The following is a 25,818-nucleotide window of genomic DNA, read 5'->3' as shown; positions in this document are numbered from 1 at the left end:
GTTTTTATGACTGTCACTCTGCTTACATGAATTTCAGTGTCCAAAGGCAAATGTGATGGTCAACCCTATGAAGATCCTCCCCATTAGAGATTTTTTATCTAAGTCTCTGAAGTTGCCTATAAACCTGACCACTAGCTATTTTTCTTAGTCACTCACTCATGCTATGCATTATTACTGCAGTTTGATGGATTCTTTCCTGCATAGCTATCTGTATAAAAAATATATATATACTGTACTACTGCTCTTCAGTATTTCCCCTTTCAGAGAGTGTGGAGAGAGTATGCATATATCTTTTTGGCTGTGCTGGAACTCCCCCAGGTGGTTGTGTGTGTGCGTGCACACGCGTGTGTGTATGTGTACATGTGTTGGATTATGTCCCAATGTTGCTAGCTAAGAAGAGAAACAGTTGTTCATTTTTGACTGAAGGAGATTAGGTCTTGCTTTCCCTGAGATTTTGGCCATACTTATACCAAGACTAAACACTTATACCAAAAAGTTGTTAGAAGCCACTACCCCAACCAAAGAAGAAGAAGGAAGGGGAGGGGGAGGAGGAGAAACAACAGTGAACTTGTATTGCTCTATAGAATGATTTTATCTATTTCTTTCTGGAGAAAATTGGTGCTGAGTAATGAGTAGATTGGTTACAGATTTTTTTCTTATATTTCTGCAATAATTCTTCTCTCCATAATCATACCTCTGGATAATCTCCTCCCACACTGACTCTGGAATTAATCATGTGTCTTATTTGGCTAATGGGCAAAAATATGGATCAGTATTTGGTCTGTGTTTTTTTGCCCTACACTTTAATATCCTGTAACCAATACCATGTGAACAAGTGTGGACTGGCCTTATGGAGGATGAGATACACGTTGTTAAAATCATCCCTTTTGCTCACCTAACATTAAGCCAAGTAACCTTTGTGTTAGGAAGCCATGTTAGACCATGAGCCCCAGCTAACATAGCTTTATAAGAAGAATCATCCAGGTGATATATGGAATCGTAAGAAATTTTAAAAGTTTATTGTTTAAACTACTAAGTTTTGAGTTAGTTTGCTACATAGACAAGCCAAATAATGAAGAAATGGCTACTTTAAAAAGGGGTTGTTGTAACAACAACAACAACAAAAAACATATGAGCAAAAGCTTTGGGACAAGGTTGGTGCAGATATAGGAAAGAGGTCAGGAAATGTCCAGCAAATGCAGGAAAATCAGCAAGGAAACTATCAACTTCTTAGTAGTGGCTATTGATTAGACTTATGGGAAACCTACAAAGTATTACAAGACAATTTGACAACATCTTCAGCACGGACTAAAATGGACTAAAACAGTTGTAGTTCAAAAAGAAGCTTCAGATACTAGCAGATAAGAAGGACATTCAGCAGAAAACATGAAATAGATCTTGTAGAAAACAAATGATTTCTTAAAAATGGCCTAAGAGTCTAGAGGGCAGAGTTGAGAGCAGTAGTCAACAGAGAACTGGGAGCCATGCCCAGAAACAGAACCTGGCTCATTCTGAACCCCTGGAGTAAGAGGATCTGTCAACAGGTAACTGGGTGCATTGTAGGGTAGCTACCAGTAGAGACCAGTGCCTTCTTTCTATCTAACATTCCTCTCCTATTTTAATGTGAATCTCTAGTCCAGTTATCTTTCTTGAGATTCACTATATATGTTAGGTCTATGAGGTGCAGATAACGTGCTTTTTTGGTTCATAGTCTCCTGATTGGGAGAAGCTGAAACTGAGAATGTTGTCTGCTTTCAGATCTGTTACAGATCATGGCAAACTGATGGTATAATTGTAGGAGGTTTCTGGGAGTCCTGGGTTAGGGGTGAGCATGTATCAGATGGGAGAAGAATATGAAGGATTTGTGGACAGAAGGTAGACATTGTGCACCGCAGAAAATGGCCCCGGAATATTTATTGCTTTTTCTGTCATGGAGTAGACTCTCCCTTCACAGCCCCAGATGTGGCTTGGCTTTGTGACTGTCAAAGCATTTAGTGAAAGTAGCATTGTACAAGTAACAAGCCTAAGAATCAAGAGAACCTGAATCTGCTCTAAATCGAGGGAACCGTATACCACTTGAGTCCAAATTAACCTTCTAGAGGAGGAGAAATTATGGGGAATGAGTTCCCAATTGTCTGAGCCAAAGTCTGAGGCAGGTGTGAACCATGGTGAGACAAGCTAAGCTTAGCCCAGACCAGATGAACTATGAAGATAAGCACAGCAGAAAAGTTGCTGGTGCACAGAATCCGAGACCAAATTAAAGGGTTATTGTTTTATACCATCACTGGATACCATTATTAAGAGGGATTTAGTCTGGCTACACTCAACCATATGATTCACCCAGAGCTCTGGAGCAGACTGCCTTCACCTAAATCTTGGATTCACTCCTTGGTGTTTAATTGACCTTGGCTACAGTACTTAACTGGCCCCTGCTTCTGCTTATTCATTGGCAAAATGGAGACACCCCCCCACCCCCCAAAAAAAGCAAAGGTAGATGCTCAGATCCTGTTGTTGTTATGAGTTATGTGTAAGATAACTTTATTGAGTGTCAAAGTTGAGCACTGAAATCCCAGGGGCCGCCTAGAGATTCTCTGCCATAAAGAAGGGGAAGAGGTATATGAGGTATGACTCAAGGAAGTGAAATTAAACCAACTCCATTTTATAAATGTTTCTGGGACTTTTCTCACTGTGTGTTCAAGCTGAATAATAACGGTAGTTATTATATATGGGGCATCTTCTACATGTCAGGCACTTTACACACATTATCTCTAATTCTTACAATTATACTACTAAGCAGTCAATAAATGATAGCTATTATTATGCATCACACTCTGTGTAAATGCTTTAAATCATTATCGCATTTAATCCTTAAAATCACTTCTATGATAGTCATTATTAACCCAACCTCACAAATAAAGCAACAGAAGCACGCAGACCTTAAATAATGGACCCGAACATACAGAGCTAGTAAGTAGCAGAGCAAGGAATCCTATTTGGATCTGTCATCATCTAAAACCTATGTTCTTTTTTGTTAGTGCCACTCTACCTCTTGGCAGATGAGAATCCTAGATAGAGTTCTTTGTCAGCTTCACATAAACACTGACAATGGGTTATTGTCTGCTTTGTTCTCAGAAGTGCCTATCTGAAAGCAAAGGGGAAGGTTGAGGAAGCCGTCCACACTCCACAGTGAGTATTAGCATGGGCGATATTGACTCTTCTGGGTCTTCGCCTGGCATGATTCACAACACCAAGTGAATTTACTCCTAGAAGGAGCCTTTTGCATTGTTGGGTTTTCAAAGTATATCTTGGGTTCTGTTGTATTTGGAGTGAGGAGGTGATGGGAAATGGACCGTGTGTCTGGTCCTATCCCTCACCTATATTTCATTCATGGAGTCTTTATGTGTTCTATATAATTCTGGTACATTGAAAAACAGAGCTTAACAAAAGCAATCCAAAAACTCCTTTTTTAAAATAGCAACAATAACAAAGTCGAGGATTTCTGTTTTTATGCAAATGCCCACAGTGTAGCTAAGACCCCAGTGTGGTGCGGTGGGCGGTGGGGGGGGGGGACTCTTTGTTTTACAAAGACCCTCAAAGATAGAATAGAGATAGGATTAGACCTCAAAAATCTGGCCTTCTTTTCGTTGTAGAACCTTCTGTGAGGCTGTTAGATGACATTCCCAGTCGACTCTGATGTGCAAGGAGATTCTCTTAAGTGCCCCCCTTAAGCCCAAAAGAATTAGCTGAATATTTAAATAATGCATTAGCATGGCCTGTCTTGAGGATGGAGCGAATGGAAAAAACTCACTCTAGATTCATCAGAATTTTACTTGGGCCACTTTTGGACTAGGTTATGACCATATGCAGGCCAATTAAATGGTGGCTTCTGGAATCAGAGGCATTGCCAAGATATTTGACTGAATGACCTTGTGGACACCTTCCTATGTGTCACTGAATGTTTAGCAACTTCTCTGACCTTTACCAACACCTTGACCAGATGCCAATAATCTCCCTCCACTTCCCCAGTTTTGATAGCTCCAGACACTGCCAAATGGCTCCTGGATGGCCAAGGCACCCTCAGCTGTGAACCACTGGTCTGATCTAGACATTAAAATAATTTATTTGATCTTCACTTCTTCGTGATATCTAGAAGAAAACTGAACTCACAACCTAGAATAATATTGCACTAGTCATGGACAGCAAGAACAGAACTTGAGTCAAGACTAATGTATCTCTTGGAATGCTTGGCTTTGTTTTTTTTAACTGATTTATGGTAACCGAGTTGTGCAGGCACTGAAGTGTTTGTGGATGTTTCAAAATGACCTGCTTTTCATGAACATGAAATTTTTGATCTATCTGCAGAAAAAAAAATGGATTGATAGCTGCTATCAAATTTGATAGCAGATCCTGGATATATAAAAAAAAAAAGTTTTCTTGCAATAAAATTTTAGCTGCCTGTCACTTACATTATATTATGTCACATCTCACAGTGACATATTGCAATGTAATGCAATGTAAGTCACATAATAGACAACTGCAATTCATAACTTTCTGAACAGAGAGAGTCATTCTTTACCGAGAAGCTTCCCAAGGGAAGCGAAGGAATCCCTCTGCTGAGGTCATTCACAGCACTGATGCGACTGGCCTGTTGGTGACTCTCATCTTCTTATCCTGTCTGTACTCTTTATTCTTCCAGCCTACCTCTTTTTTTAAAAAAACTGACCTTCCTGTCTTTCTTCTGAGTGTGACGGAGCTGTCAATCAAGTGGCTTGTCTCTGTGGAAGGTGGGGACTTCCCTAGGCTGACCCACAGAGATCTCAGGCTGCTGCCAGCCCAACGTTGCATTTGTATGAATTAAAAGATGGATTCACCTTTGGGCAGCTACAGCCTCAAAGCGTTCAGGGGCTTGGTGATAAAATGAAGCCTTTCTGAAAATGAGAGAAAGAAGACCTCGCTGGGGTCACAGCTTCTCAAGGGGAGAATGGACAGGTTTTCAATTGCTGCTCATCCCAGGGCCAGGGACCTTGCACAGGGGACAGCTCACAAAACTGTTCACAGCAGCCCTGAGCATCTCTCACCTCTCTAAACACAGAGAATAGCTTAGTTGAGTCATGCGCTTGTCTCCTAGCCCGAACGTGGCCTCTTTTTTTTTTTTTTAAAACCGGGAATTGATAAGGACCCTAGGATAAAGAAAGTCTCTCGTCCAAATATACCAGGTTTTGAGATCTGTTTAGGCCTGATTCTTCCACAAGCTTTCTTTCCTTCACTTTAAAGAGGCTGCAGGAAAGGCAGGCTAACGCAGTGAAAGAAAGTAGAGGAAATACCAGAGAAGGACACAGTCCTCTACTATCCTTGGGGCCCTTCCACATGGTCATCAGAGAAGACATTTAAACTTGGGGCACCTGGGTGGCTCAGTGGGTTAAAGCCTCTGCCTTTGGCTCAGGTCATGATCCCAGGGTCCTGGGATCGAGTCCCGAATCCGGCTCTCTGCTCAGCAGGGAGCCTGCTTTCTCCCCTTTCTCTGCCTGCCTCTCTGCCTACTTGTGATCTCTGTCAAATAAATAAATAAAATATTTAAAAAAAATAAAAAAAAAAGAAAACATTTAAACTCTAGACCTTCTGTTATTTGGGCCCATTTACCTTTATAGCTCAGGCAGTTTGAGTGAAGTTTTTTGGTTTTTGTTGGTTTTTTTTTTTTTTTTGCAAGTAACTAAGTCTTAATAAACATATGTACTCTCTCCATCTAGTGTTTCCTGTCCAATACTTGGACGATAAGCTCTTCCCCAGCTCTTCTGTGGGAATGTACATGAAACACATTCATTCATTCACCAGCCTCTTACGTATTGTAAACACAGCCGCCATGTATCGATTTCCCCTTTGAGCCCAAGTATTACATTCTAAGTTTGCATAATCTTTAAAAACTCCTTGCAACACTGTAAGTGACGCATGGATGCATCTGTTTTAAGAGAAGACCCAGGCTGAGGAAGGCAATAGCTCGTCGGAGATCCGCAAGCAAGGGACAGAGCCCGGCCTGTACTCAACCTGAGGGACGTGGCCTCCCCATCCTTGGGCAATTGTCTTTGTCGTCACTCACTTTCATCACTGTTGCTGCTGAGAATATTTTATATGTTAGAAGGGTGAGGAAGACAAGGATCGTGTGGGATCTGGGATAACAGAATCACTGTCATGAGAGCCCATGCTTTCTCCCTCCCCATGATCTTCTTTGCATCATGACATCTTCGCTTTCTGTCCTCTAAGAGGACACACGGTTGCGCGTAGTACGGCCGGAGGCTCAGCCTCCCCACAACCCCCGCAGGGTGGCTGGTATTGCTGCGGAGCCCCACATTCACCGATTTAAAAGAGTGGCATTTGCAGGGACCCGGGGATTGCTTAGCAAGCACATAATGGACTTCATTGTCCTTGGTTTCCTAGATTCCACCGCATCTCCTAAAAATACTGATAACTTCCCCGCATCTTATTGTGCCGCTCTCTTCATGGCCTTTCGGCGGAGCCCATTCTGCCCATATAATGAGCACGTCGGCTGGGCACGGCTCTCAAGGAGAGTCAGAGGTGGGAGCATTATTTCCCCAGCAGTGAGATTTTTTTTTTCCCTTTTTCTTTTTGGCTTTTAACTTTTTGGAAGTTCCTGCTGCTCTACCTTCCTCACTAATTTGACCATCCTTACTCCCCTTTGCTGTCAGTAGACTGAAGTCTAGGGTGCATTTCAGGGTAGGTTTTATATAGCTGGTTTGATCCCTTAGAGTCCATTCTTACCCGATGTCAGCTTCCTTCTCTTCTCCTCCAGGTCTCACAAACTTGGCGACGAGGTCCACTTGAATTACAATACCCCAAACCTTTGCTGCTTCTCTGTTCTCTACTGCTTCTAGGCTACCATCACCCTTCTGAGGAGGGAAAGCCCTGAGAGGAGACACTGGTGATGTGAACCCTCTGTATTCTGAATCTATAAACAAGACCCAGCACGCACCCCACTAATGCATTTCCAGGAAGATCTTGCACAGCCCAGGCCTGGATTTTTAGGTTCGCACACTGCAGTTCCAACCTTGGAAATTATGCTTTTGAGAGAAATGAATAAGTAATTCCTTGCTAATGGCACTAGGCTTATTTTGGAAGGCATTCTATTAAGGGATTGAGCAAGTGAGTAATATAATAAAACAATGACTGCCCTTGAAAATGTGCTTTAAACTAGGCCTCACAGTTTGTACAGTACTCCGCTGTACACGGCGGAGTGTTGATCTAGACTACCTCAACTTTGTTCCCAGCGCTGTTTTTTTATACCTAAATTCTAGTTTCGCCCTGCCAGTTCTCCTTTAGATTTATTATTTGAAATACTATATTTCATTGATTCCAACACATGTGTGTATTTCTTTTTTTAATGTCTTAGTATCTGTGAAATAAGGTGACGTCTTATAGCTGAGGGCATGTTGTGTTGTCAGCTTTTTTTTTTTTTTAAAGATTTTATTTATTTATTTGACAGACAGAGATCTACAAGTAGGCAGAGAGGCAGGCAGGGAGAGATAGAGAGAGGAAGAAGCAGGCTCCTCACTGAGCAGAGAACCCGATGCGGGGCTCGATCCCAGGACACTGGGATCATGACCCAAGCCGAAGGCAGAGGCTTTAACCCACTGAGCCACCCAGGTGCCCCTGTTGTCAGCTTTTTATTGAAACGTTATTTTTCTTAATCGGACAGAAATTAATGGTGTACCTCTTTAACGATATCGTGTATTTGATGATATTAAAGGCATCAGATTAGAGTTGCCAGGTTTTACCCAACTGATACTGTGACTATCTTCTCTGAAGCTTAGCTGGTAGTTTCTGGTCTTCTACAGGTTGAGAAAAGGAACCACAAGCATTTGAAAACTATACGTAAAATACCAACAGTTTTGATGGACTAATATTCTAGGAGTAACGTGCGAGGCTCTGAGAGGATAAGTGCTACTGGTGACAATGCAGGTTTAGCAATGTGGGAGCCTCATTCTGTGCCTGGCAAGTCAATTAAAATAACTGAGCTTCAGTTTCCCCATCTGCAACATGGCAATGATAATCCTCACCCTGAGCGTATGCCTCTAGAGACAGATGGATAGATAGACGCACCGTAAATGATATGAAATAACAGGTGCTAGAAAAACTTTAGCTATTGTTTTTTTTTTTTCCTTGCAATTTGATATATAACCTACGCAGAGTAACAGAGCACACACTTATCTTAAAATAACTGCAGGACTTCTAAATAAAATCCTCAGCAGAGATGTAAGCATACTTTCTAATTTTTATAATCTTTTATATTTCCCAATTAAAGATATTTTATAAGCAATCATATTTCTATGCAATGTTAGAATATTCCTCGAAAATAACTTCTTGCAAAATTAAACATCCGTTTTTGGTAGACATACATATTTTCAAAAGACAGAAAGGCTATAGCAGGATTAATAGAGGGGCATAGATTTTCTTCTTGTCTCTCTCCTACACAACCAAAATGTGAACTTTATATAATTTCCTGTGTACATTTTGGTCATCTTATTTTGGGAAAAAAAAGATAATGAATTTTAGATAATTTTCCCCTAACCATTTTAAAACTTTCTTCATTGAACTTTAGCCTACCAACATTTATAAGAAAGGCGTTTTGTGTCATTTCACAATGTATGTGTCAGAACATAGCCAAGTTATTATTTTTTTCATTTTTAAGATATGAGAGTATGCACTGAGCAGACTTTTTCATATAGTATGTTTATATTAATGTACTTCCCAGCTCCATTAGTAAATATGTGTGCACGTGTTTGTGTGTGTGTGTCCTTTAAAACCTCCTAAATGTTATATTATTCTATGAAAAACATTAGGAATGTATGCATACTCAAAACACTAAAAGCCACATCATTAATGACTTTTTGCAAACCAAGCAAAGTCTTATCATAATAGAGTTCATGGATCTCCACAAAATATTTCATTGCATTTGTCTTTAAAAACATTTTTGGGGGGGCGCCTGGGTGGCTCGGTCAGCTAAGCGTCTACCTTCAGCTCAGGTCATGATCCCAGGGTCCTGGGATCGAGCCCCGCATTAGGCTCCCAGCTCAGTGGGAGCCTGCTTCTCCCTCTCCCTCTGCCTGCCACTCTGCCTACTTGTGGACTCACTTGAGTTCTCTCTCTCAAAAAAATAAAATCTTAAAAAAAAAACAAAAACACATTTTTGGCCATTCCTTATCATCCTTTGAAGTAAATTCCTTGTATATCTGACCATTATCCCTTAATTATGATATGCACCTCTGCACATAACAGTGTTTTCATTTCTATAAAACTTTATTCAAGCCCTACTCTTTTGAAAGAACTTCCTGATAAATCAAAACTAATCCACTAATTAAATACCTTTATAAAACTCTTACATTTCCTATCTCCAGCCATAGAATGTAAGCAAGACTGCCAAATTCTGAGCTATTAGACCCATGTATCATATGCTTATTGAGTTCTTTTGATGTATGGGAGTGATTAAATTCTTTAATATGTCCAGAATTCTGCCCAAACATACTGAGAAAGAGAACTTGTAATATTGTAGACACATATCTTTTAATAATACTACCTAGTATTTTAGTATGGATGAGATTTGGTATGGTAATTTCTGGTGTAAAGATGACTTCCATATGCATTATTCCTTGGGAAAGATGATAAAGAAGACAAAGTACATAGAATATCCCGTGAGTTCCAAGGACTGCCCTCGGCATTTATCCTATATTCTTTCATTTGTTTATCACAGCAATTTGATTTTAACATTATCAAACACCGTCTGTTACCGAAAGTTAAGAGCTCCAGCCAAAGTCGCATGTCCATTAATTGGTGGATGTGGAACTTGTCTGATTTCAAAGTTTGTGCTCTTTCTCCAAATACCACTTGTGTACACACACAGTATGTTAGAATAGGTGAGTCCTTAGCTCCCCAGCACTAACCCATTCATTTTGCGGGAGAGGAAGCTGAAGTCTAAGGAGAAGTAGATCAGTGTGACCTTGATGGAACTAGCAATGACGGTCTGGCCAAGTGAAAGCAAGAAACTCAGAGAAGGATGGTTGTGCTCAGCATACCAGGTGCGATAGCCCTTTTTTTCCTCAGATAGCCCAAAGATAAACAGCTGTACACAGGCTGAGAATAATATATTCAAGCAATAGAGGGAGAGAATTTTAGTAAGCAGTCTAGGAGGATGAAACCAAAGGCAATGGGTGACCCAGAATGGTCCAGGGACAACAATTACTACATAATTGCTATATTTCTCTATGAAGTGCATCAGGACATTCATTCTGATGGCACTTTAGGGACAGAAAGAAAATGAACCCAGTGCCATATCCAAAAAGCAGCACAATACCATCTTCTAGTTGCCTGGGGCCCTCAGTAAACATTAAACACCGGAAGTTAGCTAAAGCCAGGTCACTGACAAGTATTTGAACCAAGATGCATGGGAACTGGAAAAGACATGATGTATAACAGAGCTTGGATCAAAACTATACTGGATTCTAATAAACCTGCAAAAATAGAGAATCACTAGCTCTGGTTCACTGGTAGTGCTGCCGTACAAATCACAGAGATACCTATGGAGCACCTTGAATGTGGAAACGATCTCACCATCATGATCTGACTGTAGCCAGAAGCACATTGACTGGTGTGGTCCAGCTTGTCTGAGGGCAGGCCTAGTGAGGACAGCGATCTGAAACTCATAGGAAGAATTATCTGCCCATGACTGTGGATGCAGATCTCCACTCTTATCAGCCCACTGCTTTGTAAAGATGGAAACTCTTTTTTAGGTAGGGCCAGTTTTACAAGCTGGGTAAGGTCTAAGAGGGAATGTTGTTTATAACAGTATGGAAGTAAGAATGTGTGTGATCATTCCTGCCCAAATCATAGTATTTTGCAGGTTAGTGTCTGAATTTCTCTACTATATGACAAAAATCCATGTTAAATTATAGCCTTCCTTTCTGTGAATTCAAATCAGTAGAAATCTGAGTTGTGAGAACAAAAACTCCTGTAGGGTGAGGACAAAAACAGTGTCTACTTTATTCACAGCTGTGTTTGCAGTTCTGGGACAGTGCCTAGCACAGGGTAAGCACTCAATAAAGAGGTAGTGAATGAATGAGTGAATAAGGATATACTCTCTTGTGAATAACCTCTAGAGGATAATGAGGAGGACATTTCTTGACCCACGTCTCTGCCTTAGCAGTTACCACACTGTCCTATAGAGAAAAGCAAAGAAAACACACTTTATAGCCACTGTTCAAACCTTTCCTTGCTCTGCTCACAGGTGAACGGAACCTGAGTTCTTATGAATGGTTGGAAATTAGCTACATAGAAAATGGAGGGACCAGTAGATGTGTACTCTAGATAAAAGGAAGGGGCAGTGGATTTAAAAATCATCAGTTTTGTATGTTCAACTCTAAGGATGTATAAGAGATACAGAAGATGAGAACAAGGTAAAAGGGAGAGAATGATGGATAATAAAATTAGGGAGAAAGCACCCTTAATCTTCATCTTTTAAAAAGTACACCATTATTATTTTTTTTTAAACATTTGGTGTTCCATAGTTAGCATTTAAGATCTTCACAATCTGGCTTGTTGTTGTTGTTGTTGTTGTTGTTGTTTTACTAAGGTGCTCCTAGCTTGAAAATTCTATCATTCTATCAACTCCCAGATGTTTCATTTGCCCATATTTAGAGAGCTGTGTGCAACTGGATCTGGAGATAGAAAACCCAGTTCTATGGAGACCTAAGATTTTTGTCCATTGACTATTTTTAATGATAATGAAGTCTGCATTGAAAGGATAACTTCAGTCACCCAAATAGTCTTTTTTACCATGTCTCCTCTCCTTTCTCATGGCTGGTGTTTACAGACATTTTCAATCACTGCACATTCAGATAGGAGGCAGATAAATAGCATAGCATTACTTATCACCCAAATTCCTTATTTTAGTTTCCTTACTTATGTTTTTGTTCGTTGCATTGGGTTGTGGGTGTGGGTTTGTTGCATCGGGATGAGAGAGACTCAGGAAAATTGTAGAAGAGAAAGGAGAGAAAGGAAACTATTTTTTATTGAGTACTTTCAATTTATCAGACACTGAACTTATTAGCACATTGGGGTTTTTTTTTAACTTAATATTTTCTTATTCAAACAACATATGGGTAATTATTGTCTCCATTTTTTTTAAGAGTTTTTTTTTAATCCATTTGAGAGAGAGAGAGAGAGAGTGAAAGAGAGCATGAGAGGGGAGAAGGTCAGAGGGAGAAGCAGACTCCCCGTGGAGCTGGGAGCCCGATGCGGGACTCTATCCTGGGATTCCAGGATCATGACCTGAGCTGAAGGCAGTCTCTTAACCAGCTGAGCCACACAGGCGCCCTATTGTCTCCATTTTATAGACAAATGTTCAAGATTATTCAGTTATTTGTGAAAGTTCTCACAGATCATAATCAGAAGAGCTAGGATTCAAAGCTAAATACTCTTAACCGTGAAGCTTGTGCTGTTCTATACTCCACAGTATCTCTCTTTCACTATTCATTCTAGTTCTTCCTAAGTCAACTTTTAAGACGTTTATCTTTGTGAGTATCCCCCTTACTGTTTCCAAATTCTTTCTCTGCTTTCTCTATCCACTTTAATAAACCAAGGGATCCAAAGGACATGATGTGTGTTATTCAGGTCACATGCTGAGATAGAATGTCACGTATGCCTTTGTTGTGTCCAAAAAGTGCTCAAAATTAATTCAAACTTCCATGCTGAAAGGAGATACAGTGATTGTCAACTACATTTAGTACTTTTTTAGAAAAGGAGAATTTGCATCGACTGACAGCTCATTTTGTTTCCACATTCAATTTTTAATATTTGCTTGTGCTTACCAAGAGGATAGTCATGTTTACCCGGCACCCACAAAATCCCAAGACCTATTTTTATGCTTGCAAATAGATTCTAAATCAGTCAATAGCATTATTTGTTACTGGCACAAACAAGAAAGTGGTCCAAACAAGATCTGATAAATGAAAAACATTTCTCTGAGTAATTCTCTCTCCTCTTGCTAATGTTCAGTTGATCCCTTTATTTTTCTATTTTTCTCTTTTGAAGCAAAAGTCTCAGAAAGCAAAATCTCAAAGAGAAGATTCTATGTCCTAAGGTATCTTTACGATAACTAAGATGACTTTAAGATAACTAGGCATATACTAATTTATCTCTTGGTTTTTCTCTTTCAAAAATCTTGAGAATTAGAATGCTCTATACAGACCAGAAAGGAGTAAGCAAATTGACTGAGAGGCTCTAAATCAATTTATAACTTTGAATAGCAGATGGATAACTGCACATATAAGTCTATGCCCGGTAGTCAGTAATCTCAGAATTAAATTGTCTCCCACAGTATACACTAAAAAACACTCAGAGCAGCGCTATGTCTGAACAGAGCAATAATTTTAGGATTTTCAATATTTGCAAAGGAAATTCTTGACTTCTGAAAGCACTCTTGTATTATGATTTAAAAGAGGAAAGAAAACAAATAATCCAAAAAGATATGGAGACTATACAACATAACAAGAGTTTTATTGAAACTATTTAAGCAAAGAAAATCTGGTTTTCTGAACCAACTCCACAATCGTATGCAACTTGGAGAGTGGAAGTACAGATCTGTTATCTATTTTTCTTAGCTTGCACATCATCCTTAATTACAGTTTAGACGACAAAATGAAACATAAATGGCTTTTTATCAACGGAACATTGCTGGAAGCATAAACAATAAATTATGAATAACTGAAGCAGAAGCCTTTTGGATCATGTATGCATAATGCTATTCTGCATATTTGGGATCCCAGTTGGACCTCCTGTTTCATGCAAATTGAGTTCTACCTTTTATGATTCAACATCCAGGAAAAGTACCATGCTTCATATGGGTCAGAGCTGATGACTTACATGGAAAAGATCTCAAGTCAGTGTTTGGTGCTGTGTGGTGCTGTGTGGTGCTGTGGAAAAGTTCTCTATGTGAGCAGAGAAGACAGGGTCACCATATTGCAAACATACACATGTAGGTACTCATTTTCACACTCATACAGGCACACGATTTTCACTTGTTGCTTTAGTATGGTTGCCTGGGAAACCCAACAATAATGGCTTGGCTCTGGCTGAGGGATGGAGGCTTTTGTAAAGGCCGCTTGAGGAAAGATGTTATTTTGGAAAGTCCTGTGTTAGCAACAAAGCAGCTTGGTGTAATGAAGAACTCAAGGATGTCTCAGGTGGCCAGAAAGAGGGCATTTTGCTTACAAAGTGGACCACCTTTGCTCTCTGGGTCATCAGGAAGACCTTTCAAGTCCAGTTCTGCCTAGATTGGGCACTGCTGGCTTAAGGAGGATGAAAGAGGGGCTCTGTCTGCCTCAACACCCATATCCTCAGTCCAGCCCTGGCAGGCATGCAGATTCTGCCCGAGCAAAGATGGAGAACAGAGGGCCAGCTCGGGCTGGCCTGGGATCAGGGAAATTCACATCCACCTGCAGGCAGCAAATTTCAGTTTTGTGGCAAGAGCAACATGAGATAGGTTGACTTTCTTCAAAAGAGCAAAGGAAGATTGCCTTTAATCTTCCAGCCCATGCAACATGATTCTATGGGGTATGTGTGTGAGGAGGCTGTGGGTGTTTGAAACAACTTGATCTACCAGAATGGAAAGTAATCCCTTTGAGTTGGAAGTTGGGGTCAGCTACTGTGTGGAGAAAGCTGAGTTTCATTTTGGCAAGAGAGAAAGAAAAGAAAGCCTTTATATTCAAAACCAGATCCAAGAATCCTACAGCTATTTCCATGACCCGTAAATATTTTCAGTTTTCCCCACCTTTTACTCCTCCTCCTTTTTTTTCTTATATCTTTCTATTACAGTATTCTTTAGATTGCAACACATTGCCAAGCAGATTTCTTGCAGTGCATTCTAGTAGGGATGAAGGTTTTCAAAGCTACCATTGAGGCCACTTTGTACAACATTCCAAAATTAACAGAGTTCAAGATGCAAAGAGACCTGGTTGAGAACAATAAGCCAGAGGAGATGGAACATAGCATGGGAATTTAGGAATTAATAGATTAACCTAATGAGGATTTTGTCTCATTTACTGATGAACTTTTTTTTATGTGCCAGACATTATGCTAAGAGATGTCTAGCAGATAGATTACACATATCTATCACAGCATATTTGAGGGTGAATAGGTATTGCTATCCTGATAGCAGTTACAGATAGGGTAACCAGGGCTTAAAATAATTGTTCTTACAAGGGATGCTTCTAGAGGATAAAAAGACATAAAACACATACTGCTGGAAATTGGCCAGTCTGTTGAGATAGAAATCTCACAAAACAAAGCATGATTTATATTCTAAATAGGTAAGCATGTCATGGACATTGAGATAACCCAAGGCACGTTTATTTCAAAGCTCTAGTCAGCGTTGACATTATTTAAATTAATTGTCAAAATTATACCTATAGAGTGCGGTCCTTATCAATAGGAATTTGTTCAAAAAGAAAAAAAATATTAGTGTCTTTAGGTACCCTGGCTTCCTGGTGTCTTTTCTTAAGCCTAACCAAGTTGTAATTAAGGCCAAGTTTACTGTCTAATTGTTTCCTTTTCATAATGTTCTCTCTAGGGAGCACGGCTTTATGTTTTTCCTCATTTCTCTACACACATGATTCAAGTAATTCAGTGAAAAACATAAAGACTCCTATTTGACCAGACTGCTTTCTGGCAATTCCAGTCATACCTTTGAACAACAATGTGCAGGCTGGAGAAGATCAGGTTTCTGGCAGACCTGAAATTTTCTGCAAGCAAGATAGTCCTGTATCTGTAAAAGGTCCATTTATCTTCCCTGTCTTGTTATATTTAATTGTAGAGTATCTTCCATTTTCACAGTTAGAATGGAAGCCAATATGAAATGTGGTCAGCAAAACTCCTCTTGCTTCTAAATTCACCCCAACTGGAAGATGGAGAAACCAATGACTAGGCCATATAATTGATGAAATTCAAAGTGCTATGATTAGTGTCTATATATGATATAAATGACTCATATTTTTGACCTTTGTTTTCACCTTCATCGGTATTGAAGGTTGCTTTCCTAATCTGGATGAAATGTGAATCTCATATATTCAGAAAAAGAATTATTTGTGAAATCACTCAACTGTGTCGGAGATAAGAGACAGCTAATTTCTATCTCATTTTGCCATTTTGCCTTTGATTATGAATTAGTCTGCTAAAAATTGCAGAAGGACCAATCTGTATGAAGGAGGAGAAAGATCACAGTAACTTTAAGTTGAAAGACGCGGCTACAAGTTCCTCAGAAAATGCCAAATACTAAAACCATCTCCCATCAGGATCTAATTAAACAGGGGAATTGTCTACCCATCAATTATGAATTTGGATATATTGACTTTCTCAAAAATCTTAACACTGGGACTTGTAAATCATGACACTGTCAGTGGAGAAACATCAGCTAATGCCCATTTTAAAGCCCATCTTATGTAGAGAAAAACAATTCTAAATATAATATTACTACTTAATTCTCTCCATCTTTCAAACATAGAATATACCATAGTTTAAAAATAAATAATGTCTAGTATTTGGACTTTTTTGTATTTGTATTTTTTTTCTTTTTGTCATTACTAGGGAATGGGTAATAGGCTAACAAAATATTCGGTTATCTATCTACTTACCTATATATCTCCACCATTTTAAATCTGACAACCTTTTCCCATTACTTTAATTGTTTCTACATATGAAAAAGGGACTATTTCCCCCCTGGTCTTACAGTAACTATCCATATGCCAAAAAGATTGAGGTCTAAAGAGCAAAACTCATAAATTTCTGATCTAGGAAAAGGAAGATAGAGTATAAATTATACACATCTATTCTAAAGATCACTGGGCTCATGATTTACTCTATGGAGATGTTGAATGTTTGGATCCTAAATCCAGAATCACAGTGAACATATGTCCTGGTTTTCACAAGATAGTCCTGGTTGTGTTTTTCAGGAACAAACATAAATAGCAACCCCTTTCACTTTAAAAAACATCCCAGTCAGAATAATAAATTATGTGGTCACTCTTGGCAAAATAAACACACAATTTAAAATAAACAATTGTGGCACAGAGAGTGTGCTTTCCACAAAATATTTGCAACACCTGGCATCTTTCTTTTTTCAATTATTTTACACACACACAAACCTGTGACATAAAAGTGTAACTTCCATTTTGTAGTTTCAAAATAAAAGAGATAACACACAGTCTTTTAAATATTCTATTGAAGGGATTATTGCCATGTGTGATAGGGCAAAAGAGGTTACCTAAGTGTATAAACTTTTACTTTCTACTGATTCTAAGATTTAGGGTAAGGACATGAAATTCATTCACTGTCAGACAAAAATCTCCCCTTTCATAGGTTTAGGGCATAACAAATACAGTATAAAACTACACTTTCCCTGGCACCCAAACCTCTCACTCACTCAGCACATGCCTATCTAGTGCCTTTGATGGGCTCTACTTCTCTTACAGGCATATCTTGAAATTGCATGCACAGAAAATACTGAGAAACCCAGAACCTTTGGAATGGGATGGGAAAACATTTCTTCACAGGAAATTTTTAAATGTAGGGCATTGCATATGCAAAAATAAAGACTGATACCTATTAACTCACAGTCAAAATGAGGATGGGTCACACTTATACACAGACTTAGAGCCCAGTTTTGGCTTTCTGAGTTGCCTTTCGTCTTAGACATATTCATGTGACTTCCTTAAAAAAGAAATGTGGTTAACCAAACAAACAAACAAAGACAATATACTTGGAGTACAATTCCTAGTTAGGGGAGGCTAACAAAGGACTACTGCATTATTGAGACAAAAGAACAGGATTTTGTCTCCTTCACGTGTATAATAGTGGAAGCCAGCTCAATGAGTAGTATCTGTATAATGAGTTTGTCATTTCATTTTTGGTGATGCATTCATATCTATCAGAGCATCCCCAAAGAATTAGGTAGCATTATGGTAAAAGGTAAGGCCATAATATATTTAAGAAGAGTCATAAAATGTTATTTCATAAATGAAATGTTAGCAAAATTCACTACCTCCTTGAAACAGAACATAGCAAATAACCCAAACAAATGTCATGAACCAAATTTTACTCTTCTAATTGAGTATAGCTTTTACAGAGCCCATTCAGAAATCCAAACAAACACCTATAGTAAAGCTGGGAGACAGCTTAAGGCAATCCATTTATTTTCCTAATCATTCAAAACAGCTGAAACTAAGACTTAAATATACCTAGGCCAAAATAAACAGTGAAAAATGCTTGTTGAATATACAACAGCATAGGAAACAAAAATGTACAGATGAGATAGACTTAAAAAAAAAAAAGATCTATGACCTTCACATGTAATAGACAATAGGGGAAACAGTTAATCCAAACTTGGTTCTCAAGAAATAATGAAATGGATTAAATGTCCTCCACAAGTGAAAGACTTAACAATAAAATCAGTTTATATTAGCTCTAAAATAATACTGATAAGGAGTGTCCTTCAAGAAGGATTTCCTGATCTAATTGCTATCATCAAAGTTGGTACAGGCTTAAAACAAATACCTCTAATGTGTACCCACAAATCAGGCAAAATTAGGATAGGCTTTCCCTAAAGACTTGGTAAACATTCAATTAAAACTTAACAACTGCGAAGTATAAGCCAGTTCCTTCTCTAACAGATATCACAGTATCTCAAAATTCCTGGAGCTTTCCTAGGGGTTAAATCTTACTGTTCAGTCTTCAAAGTAAGGTGATTGAGGTATTCCCTAGGATAAAATTAACTTTTACATTAATAGTTTTCTTATCTATTGTTTCAATATTGGAAAGAGGAAGTGATGTAATTACCAAGCCACTAGGCTGATAAGCTAAGTTTCAACTGCTCTTGGGTGAACAAAAATTATTTTATTGATATTTTCAGTCAAATTATGAAACAACACCTAATTTTCCAATTTATGTTCTACCGTTTCACAGGGCTAATATATTTACCTTCATTTTTCTTGATGGTAAAATTCGGATTGTTGACCATTTCTGGAAGAAGACTGTATAAGAAATAATGTCCATTTTTGGGATCATCTTTGTCCATGGCACTCACTGTTTGAATGACCTGTAACATAAAACTCGACATCAGCATTTCTGATGACATCAGAGGGCTTATACCGCCTCTAAAAGCTTAGGGACATCTCTTTAGTGGACTAATATTTTGTCCAAGAATTTTTTTTTTTTTCAGTTTTCTGAATTGTTGTGGATGGTTTGTGCCAAGAACAAGGAGAAACATTTATCGCATTAAAACCTCAGTTTTTGATAAACTGATGAAAATTAAGGTCATTACCTTAATGTCCACTTGGTGGTTGTGGCTCAAAAATAGCAAAATTAAGGGTATTTGACAAGTCCACAGGTAATTACAGGTTTTCTTTCCAATTTGAGTCTATACAGGCATCTATAATGAGATTTGGAATTGTTACAGTGATTGTAGTGTGGCCCTTGGGAGGATCTTGGAAGTAAAGAACTTAAATCTTGAACCCTGGAAATGCATCTTTTATTTTACTCATCAGGCTACAAATGTTTGCCAAATAGAATGTTCCTCGGCACAAACATCACTGCAACAAACCTTTCTGAAGAGTTCCATCTGTTCCCTCCCAATAATGAATACTGTTTTTAAAGCGAGTGGATAACACATGCAAACAATGCTTTGGAGTGTATCCTGAGATGAATAAATTATAGGGATTAGGAGAATTACCACTGTGCAGAGAACTGTTTGGATAGATACAAATACTTGTGAATCGGTGCTGGTTGAATGTGCTTATTTCATTTTCAAAGCTGCATTAACTTAGCGCTAAGTTGTTTCTTGGGATGTCAGAGAATCAGTTTAATAATTCATATTTATGATTCTGTGATATTAATCACTTCAATATGAAACACTGGACACCAGTTAATGTGGTAAAACTTATGGTTTATACTACTACTGTAATAACTACAACATAATTTCTACCAAAAAAAATGCCTGCAAAGCATGACAATTGAGGTGATATCAGATAGGCCATAAGAAAGAATTAACAGGAAAATGCTCTCAGGTTTGTGAATTTAGATGAACGTAATGATGATGCTTAATTCATTAGGGCTGTTTGAACAATTAGGTCCCATTCAACTTTGCCAATTTTACTGAAGATAAATAAAAAAGGATCATTTCTTTTTGAGTGAAGGAGATCTTTGCCTTGTAACATCACCTAAACGATTGTGAGAACAACATTGAACAGCTGTGACTTTTGCCTTGTATTGAGCATATACTATATGAAAAGTTGAGACATAAAGGACATAGCTTCTTTCAACTTCTATTTCTCCATTTTTAAATTGGGACATATTCTTACCTGGTAGGTGTTTTACTTTTGTTAAGGACCTTGTAAAATATCTTATCGTCGTGCTTAGCTTGAGTAACAATATAACCAAAAAAAGTGTGAACTAGAACTTACGATTAAGACAGTGAGGTAGTCATCAATATAATGGACTTGAAATTGAGTAGCCCTGATAGAAGGCATAGTTTTACCCTTTACTCATTGCGTGACACTGAGAGAGTTACTTTAGTCTTTCTGAAAACTCAGTTTTCATGTATTCCTAAAATTGCAAATAAAAAGCACCTTTCTCATAGGGCTGTTTTGACAACTGACATAAATTCATGTCAGTCTCTTCTTAGAGCATGTGGTTCCTAGTGAATGTTTAATGAATATTATTATTATTGTCATCATTGTTGTTGTTGTTTTATTAGAGTCACCTCCATTTATTCATGACATAGCCCCATGAGAAGTGTACCAGCTTCTGTTACCCAAACAATTCCTTAACCTCATCAGATTAGATGCCGATATAATGATATTTACTCTGTCTGAACATCTAGCATCATTGCCTTGACATTTAAGTGCAGAGAGATGCCCTGGGCTTCTAGCTTTATAAAAACAAAAGAATGGAAACCTAAGGGGAGAAGCTGGGAACACACAAATAACTCTTTTATGGCTCACCTACATGTCCAAATATTTAAGAGAGGAATTCGACAGGAAACTTCTTTGAGACAGTTATAAAGAACAGGGCGGGGAGGGGGAAGTGGGTTTATTTTTCAGCATCTGGAACATTCCCTGCTCCCTTTATCCAATTTTGTTTCAAAAGGACTCCTCTGTCCACGTGCACCAGTTGAAAGAGTAACTCTCGAAGTGTGTCAGCACAGGAGAAGAAGGGCAAATGAAAAGAGAATTTCCTGATATCCTGGGGTGAAAACCATTCATGACTAAATGCATTCTTATGATGTATTTAGTGGATAGAGCTCCTGTAAGGATACCATTTCTACTATTTCTAAGTAATCTGCATGAAAAACACTCATACCTGCTGGCAACTGGATCTACGTGAGTTATTTCATTAGTTTAACCACCAGGACCAAAACAAAAGATGCAATAATTTAGCTTACCTGAAGTAAAGGAATGTAATTACCTGTCATGCCATTATCTCAGAAGTTTGGTCTAAACTTTGAAACATTACACCTGCAATGAATATGCTTTGTTTCCATCATCTACTTGAGCCAGGGACTCCATTAGCCTTGCAACTTCTTCAGCCTACTGACCCAGAAAGCCTTGGGGTGAGGCCTAGAAATCTGCATTGTAGGGGTGCCTGGGTGGCTTAGTGGGTTAAAGGCCCTGCCTTCAGCTCAGGTCATGATCCCAGGGTCCTGGAATAGAGCCCCGCATCGGGCTCTTTGCTCAGCGGGGAGCCTGCTTCCCCCTCTCTCTCTCTGGCTGACTCTCTGCCTACTTGTGATCTCTGTCTGTCAAATAAATAAATAAATGAAATCTTTAAAAAGAAAAAAAGAAATCTGCATTGTAAACAGCCTTCTAGGTGATTCTGAAGTCTGCTGAAGTCCTAGATGAACTGATTTCAGTTAAGGGAGAAGATGGGTGTTTACAGCTTCCTCCTTATTATTCATTAGTAGAGTTTGTATTGTTAAGCTCGCATCAAGTTCAGTGCGTGATGTGTTGGGGGAAAAGTGATGAAATGGTGACTCTTTAAATCAACTTCCACATATCCCATGAACAAGTTAAGAATTTGGCTTAAACCATTTTTGACACTTCATTTTATCTTAATGCAAATGGCTACTGTCTAGACATTTTATCTAAAAGTGGATGCATGGTAAATCACTTGAAGGACTTTATGTTATTAAAATGCATTAAGATACTCCTATCTAAAAGGCTGAAATTTTCACTGATGTAATAGCATCTGAACACACTTAGGTTTAAACAATGGAAGAAAAAGAACAGATTTATTCAAAGAAGTGCACCTCCACACAAGCAGATTACAGGCACATTGAGTAAATGGCAAATGAAAATCACATATATTTCCCCCTGTGAGCTACTATGACATCAGTTAACTTTTAGTTTATTGGATAACTATTTCAAGGAGATGATGTAAAAATTTCTGGGGAGGTCATAGATTTTTTAGGAGTACATAGATAGGATTTAGTTTAAATATTTTTTCCTTTCTATCAGCCTTAGGATGCAATTCAAAAATCTAATGTTTGATCATTTATTGTGGATTAATTTCAAGGGAAGCTGAAAGTTTACATAAAAACTTTCTGAAAAACAAAGTATATCTGGAATGTTAGAATAAGGAAATGAATTTCAGGGCCATACTTGGAATTCTAGGGAGCGGACTCGATTCTATTTCTTGAGATTATTAATTTGAAATGAAATAACCTTTCTAAGTCATGAAACTAAAAAAAGAAAAATTTTGAGAATTATGGGGCCATATCATAATTCTAACTATTTTACTAAAAAAAGACTCATACCTAACTTGGGTTTTTCATTAGCAGAGATGATTAAACTTTTCTTTAGATTATTTTACATTAATTAAAAAATATTTAATACCAGTGAGGTACCCATGTCATTATTAATGTTTTGCAAGGCAAGCATCCAACAAACACATTTCTGATGATCTGATCTGTTTAGAACCATAAAACTATCATGGGATCTATTAGAAATCTCCTATAAGATTCCATAGATATTATTCATTGACTTTTTTTTAAGAACCAGGCATGATTATATATGATGAGTTGGATTTTTGCCCCCCTCACTGCTGTAAGAACAGCACGTGGTAACTATTTAATATGTATTGCATAAATGAATGAATGAATGAATGAATGATGTCAGCATCTTTTAGCATCATCAGTAATTCTCACATAGCCTTGAGAAGTATGTATGAAGAGACATATGGGAACCTAGTGCACCAAAGATGTGATACATAACATTTGATCCCAGATCTAATAACAAACTACTTGCATCCTCCTGCCCCAGTACAACAGCCTGCCTCTTGTTGACATTCATACATTCTGCACGTGTCTTTCAGTTAAATTGGGGCTTAGACCTTCAGTATTTTGGAGAGCAAATAAGGATGTCCTCATGCATTCTTGTTGTTGCTCTTTCCAGGGATAAAGATCCCCTTTTGATTCTGACACACAGCAGGACAAAAAGAAGACTGAGACATCATAGTTCCTTGTGAGTGTGGACAAGGTAAGAGGGGACTACTGCAGCTTTTGGGATGCTTTCCAGACTTCTTTGATATACATCTGTGCTCCAGGATCTCTCAACACTGATAGCCAAGATGGTGTCTACAATCATAGTATGCTGTCACTTTCTCAGACAAAACCTAATTTTCTTTTTTTCTTGGCAAATCTTTCTGTGGGTGGTGTGAGTTGGAAGGTGATGGAAAGCAGGTTGAATGAGAGTGAGTCAAAGGTATTGCAGGAAGGACAGCATCGTTTGTGGTTTTCTATTTATTCTTCTGCCCGTTATTACCAGCTTACTTCTGATAATCAATATTAGCTTTCCTGAAATACTAATTTTGTTTCTTAGAGCAGGAGTTTTAAACTTGGGAAAAGAAAGGAGGATCTATGAATGACTGTCACATGGTTCAAACCTGTCAGCTTGAAAGTGAAGTTGAATTATTCATATATGTACATATAGGAGGAGGAAAGTCCATATTATCAGATTATCAGTGATTTCTATAACTGAATGAAATAAGACAAAATAGGTTAAGAACCGTCCCCTAAAAGAGGGGTCCTTGAAGATAAAAGTTATATACACAAGAGAAATCAAATCATAACAATGATGATAAATTTAAAAAAGAGGAAGTATTGGAATTTGGGAAATTATATTAAAATCCATACAATGACCCAATTATCCTCCATTATTTCAAAACTGTATACTATAGTTCAAATATAAGCACTATTCATAGCTATTTGATAGTTCCTGGAGACTTGTTTTATAATTTGCATGGTAATCCAATCTCTACCAAGACTTTTCTTTTTCTACCCAGAGTGTTTTCCCATTCCCATGCCCCGCTCCCCCCTTTTTTATGTGACGACGTTTTTTTTTGTTTTGTTTTGTTTTTGTTTTTCTCTCTTTAAAATCCATTAGGTGGCTGTTCAGAGCGTATACCATGGAAATCTGACCTATGGAAAATACAACAGGATGATATAGATTTGATCTGATAGGTCTCTTAAAAACTAGTGAAGTCCTCAGTCCTCTGGGTAGACATTTGGGGGCTGTGCCTTCACAAACCCATTTGTAGAACTTTTTTTGACATTTTTCTCCGTTTCTGTTTCTTTCACTGTCCTTTCCCTTCCCGAAACTAAGTTGAGATAAAATGATACAAAGCAAGGGCTCCTGAAGAATGTGTTTATACAACGTTTGGGGTTTCCAGTTTCTTATACCCGTTTCTTTCTGGACTCTGCATGTTTCATGTGTATTTCATGCACCTCTGAATTACTCTTTTAAAACATTCCTTTCCTTGCTCTTCTTTGTAAACTCCACTGATAGGGTAGAACCCACACTTTCTAATAGAGCTGAGAAGTCTCAGGTTCCTTTCAATCTCTTTTCTCCATCTTCCATGATATGACTTCACAGGACTGCTTCCTTAACCATCATAAACATCACTTTCTAGGCTGTACATGTGTGACATTGTTTATCTTCCTAGAGAAGGATTTTTGACTGGGTTCCATTTACCACTATTAGATAGTTTCCTCTGAAGGAAACTGTGAAGATTTTAGAATCAGATGTTTGCTAAATGCCAAAGATGACACAGCCCTCTTGTGATTCATATGTGCTTCTAAATGCAAAGGAACCTTACATTTAAACAAAACAAGCAGAAGAAAATGTTGTGAACTTGTTTAATTCAGTGCTTTGCAGTCTTATTAGGTAAACCACAGAAACACACATACCGCGCACGCTGCCCCATATATTGATGTGTTATACCCTACACGTTTTTCTCAGGCACTCACTTTGAGAAATGCTATCCTTCAAAACTTATTTGAATCTTAAAGTCTTGGAAGATTTCCACCTCTCTACGGAGGCACTGTCTCCCCTTAGCGGGTGGTTACTGTGTCATCTGCATGGGCATCTCTGCCATTCCAACAACATGTCAGCTCCTCTCGGTACCACGTTACCCAGTTCATGTCATGAGCACAAAACCGAGGCCTAAGGCCATTTACTATCGAGTGTCAATTTTACTGTCTTCAAAAAGGCGTCAACATGACTTCTAAGATCACATGGAAAGAAGCGTACACATGTGCCCACCTTATTTCTATCCTAAATTCTTATTCAGTAACTTATAGGTTGAAAATAAAACATAGACAATATATTTGCATGAAATAGATCAAGAATTTTAAACAATCCCTGACACCATTATCTCTGTGGAATATTGATCTTGTTTAGGTCAGGGGCCAGAATCAAACCCATGGAATTT

At 38.3% G+C, this 25,818-nt stretch overlaps 1 protein-coding gene across 1 annotated transcript in view; it reads right to left on the bottom strand.

The window, feature by feature from the left end:
• The window catches only part of CDH8 (cadherin 8), a 371,685-nt gene that overhangs the window by 34,996 nt on the left and 310,871 nt on the right, over positions 1-25,818 (bottom strand). The window contains exon 10 of the mRNA XM_032854312.1: positions 19,033-19,150. Within this exon, the coding sequence (XP_032710203.1) occupies positions 19,033-19,150 (118 nt within the window). The remainder of the gene's footprint in view (positions 1-19,032; positions 19,151-25,818) is intronic.

This window comes from Lontra canadensis, unplaced genomic scaffold, assembly GCF_010015895.1.
Source record: "Lontra canadensis isolate GAN:19392208 unplaced genomic scaffold, GSC_riverotter_1.0 scaffold8, whole genome shotgun sequence".
In the NCBI taxonomy this organism is placed as follows: Eukaryota; Metazoa; Chordata; class Mammalia; order Carnivora; family Mustelidae; genus Lontra; species Lontra canadensis.
The sequence above is the reverse complement of the archived record's forward strand: the minus strand, read 5'-3'. Positions and strand labels throughout refer to the sequence as shown.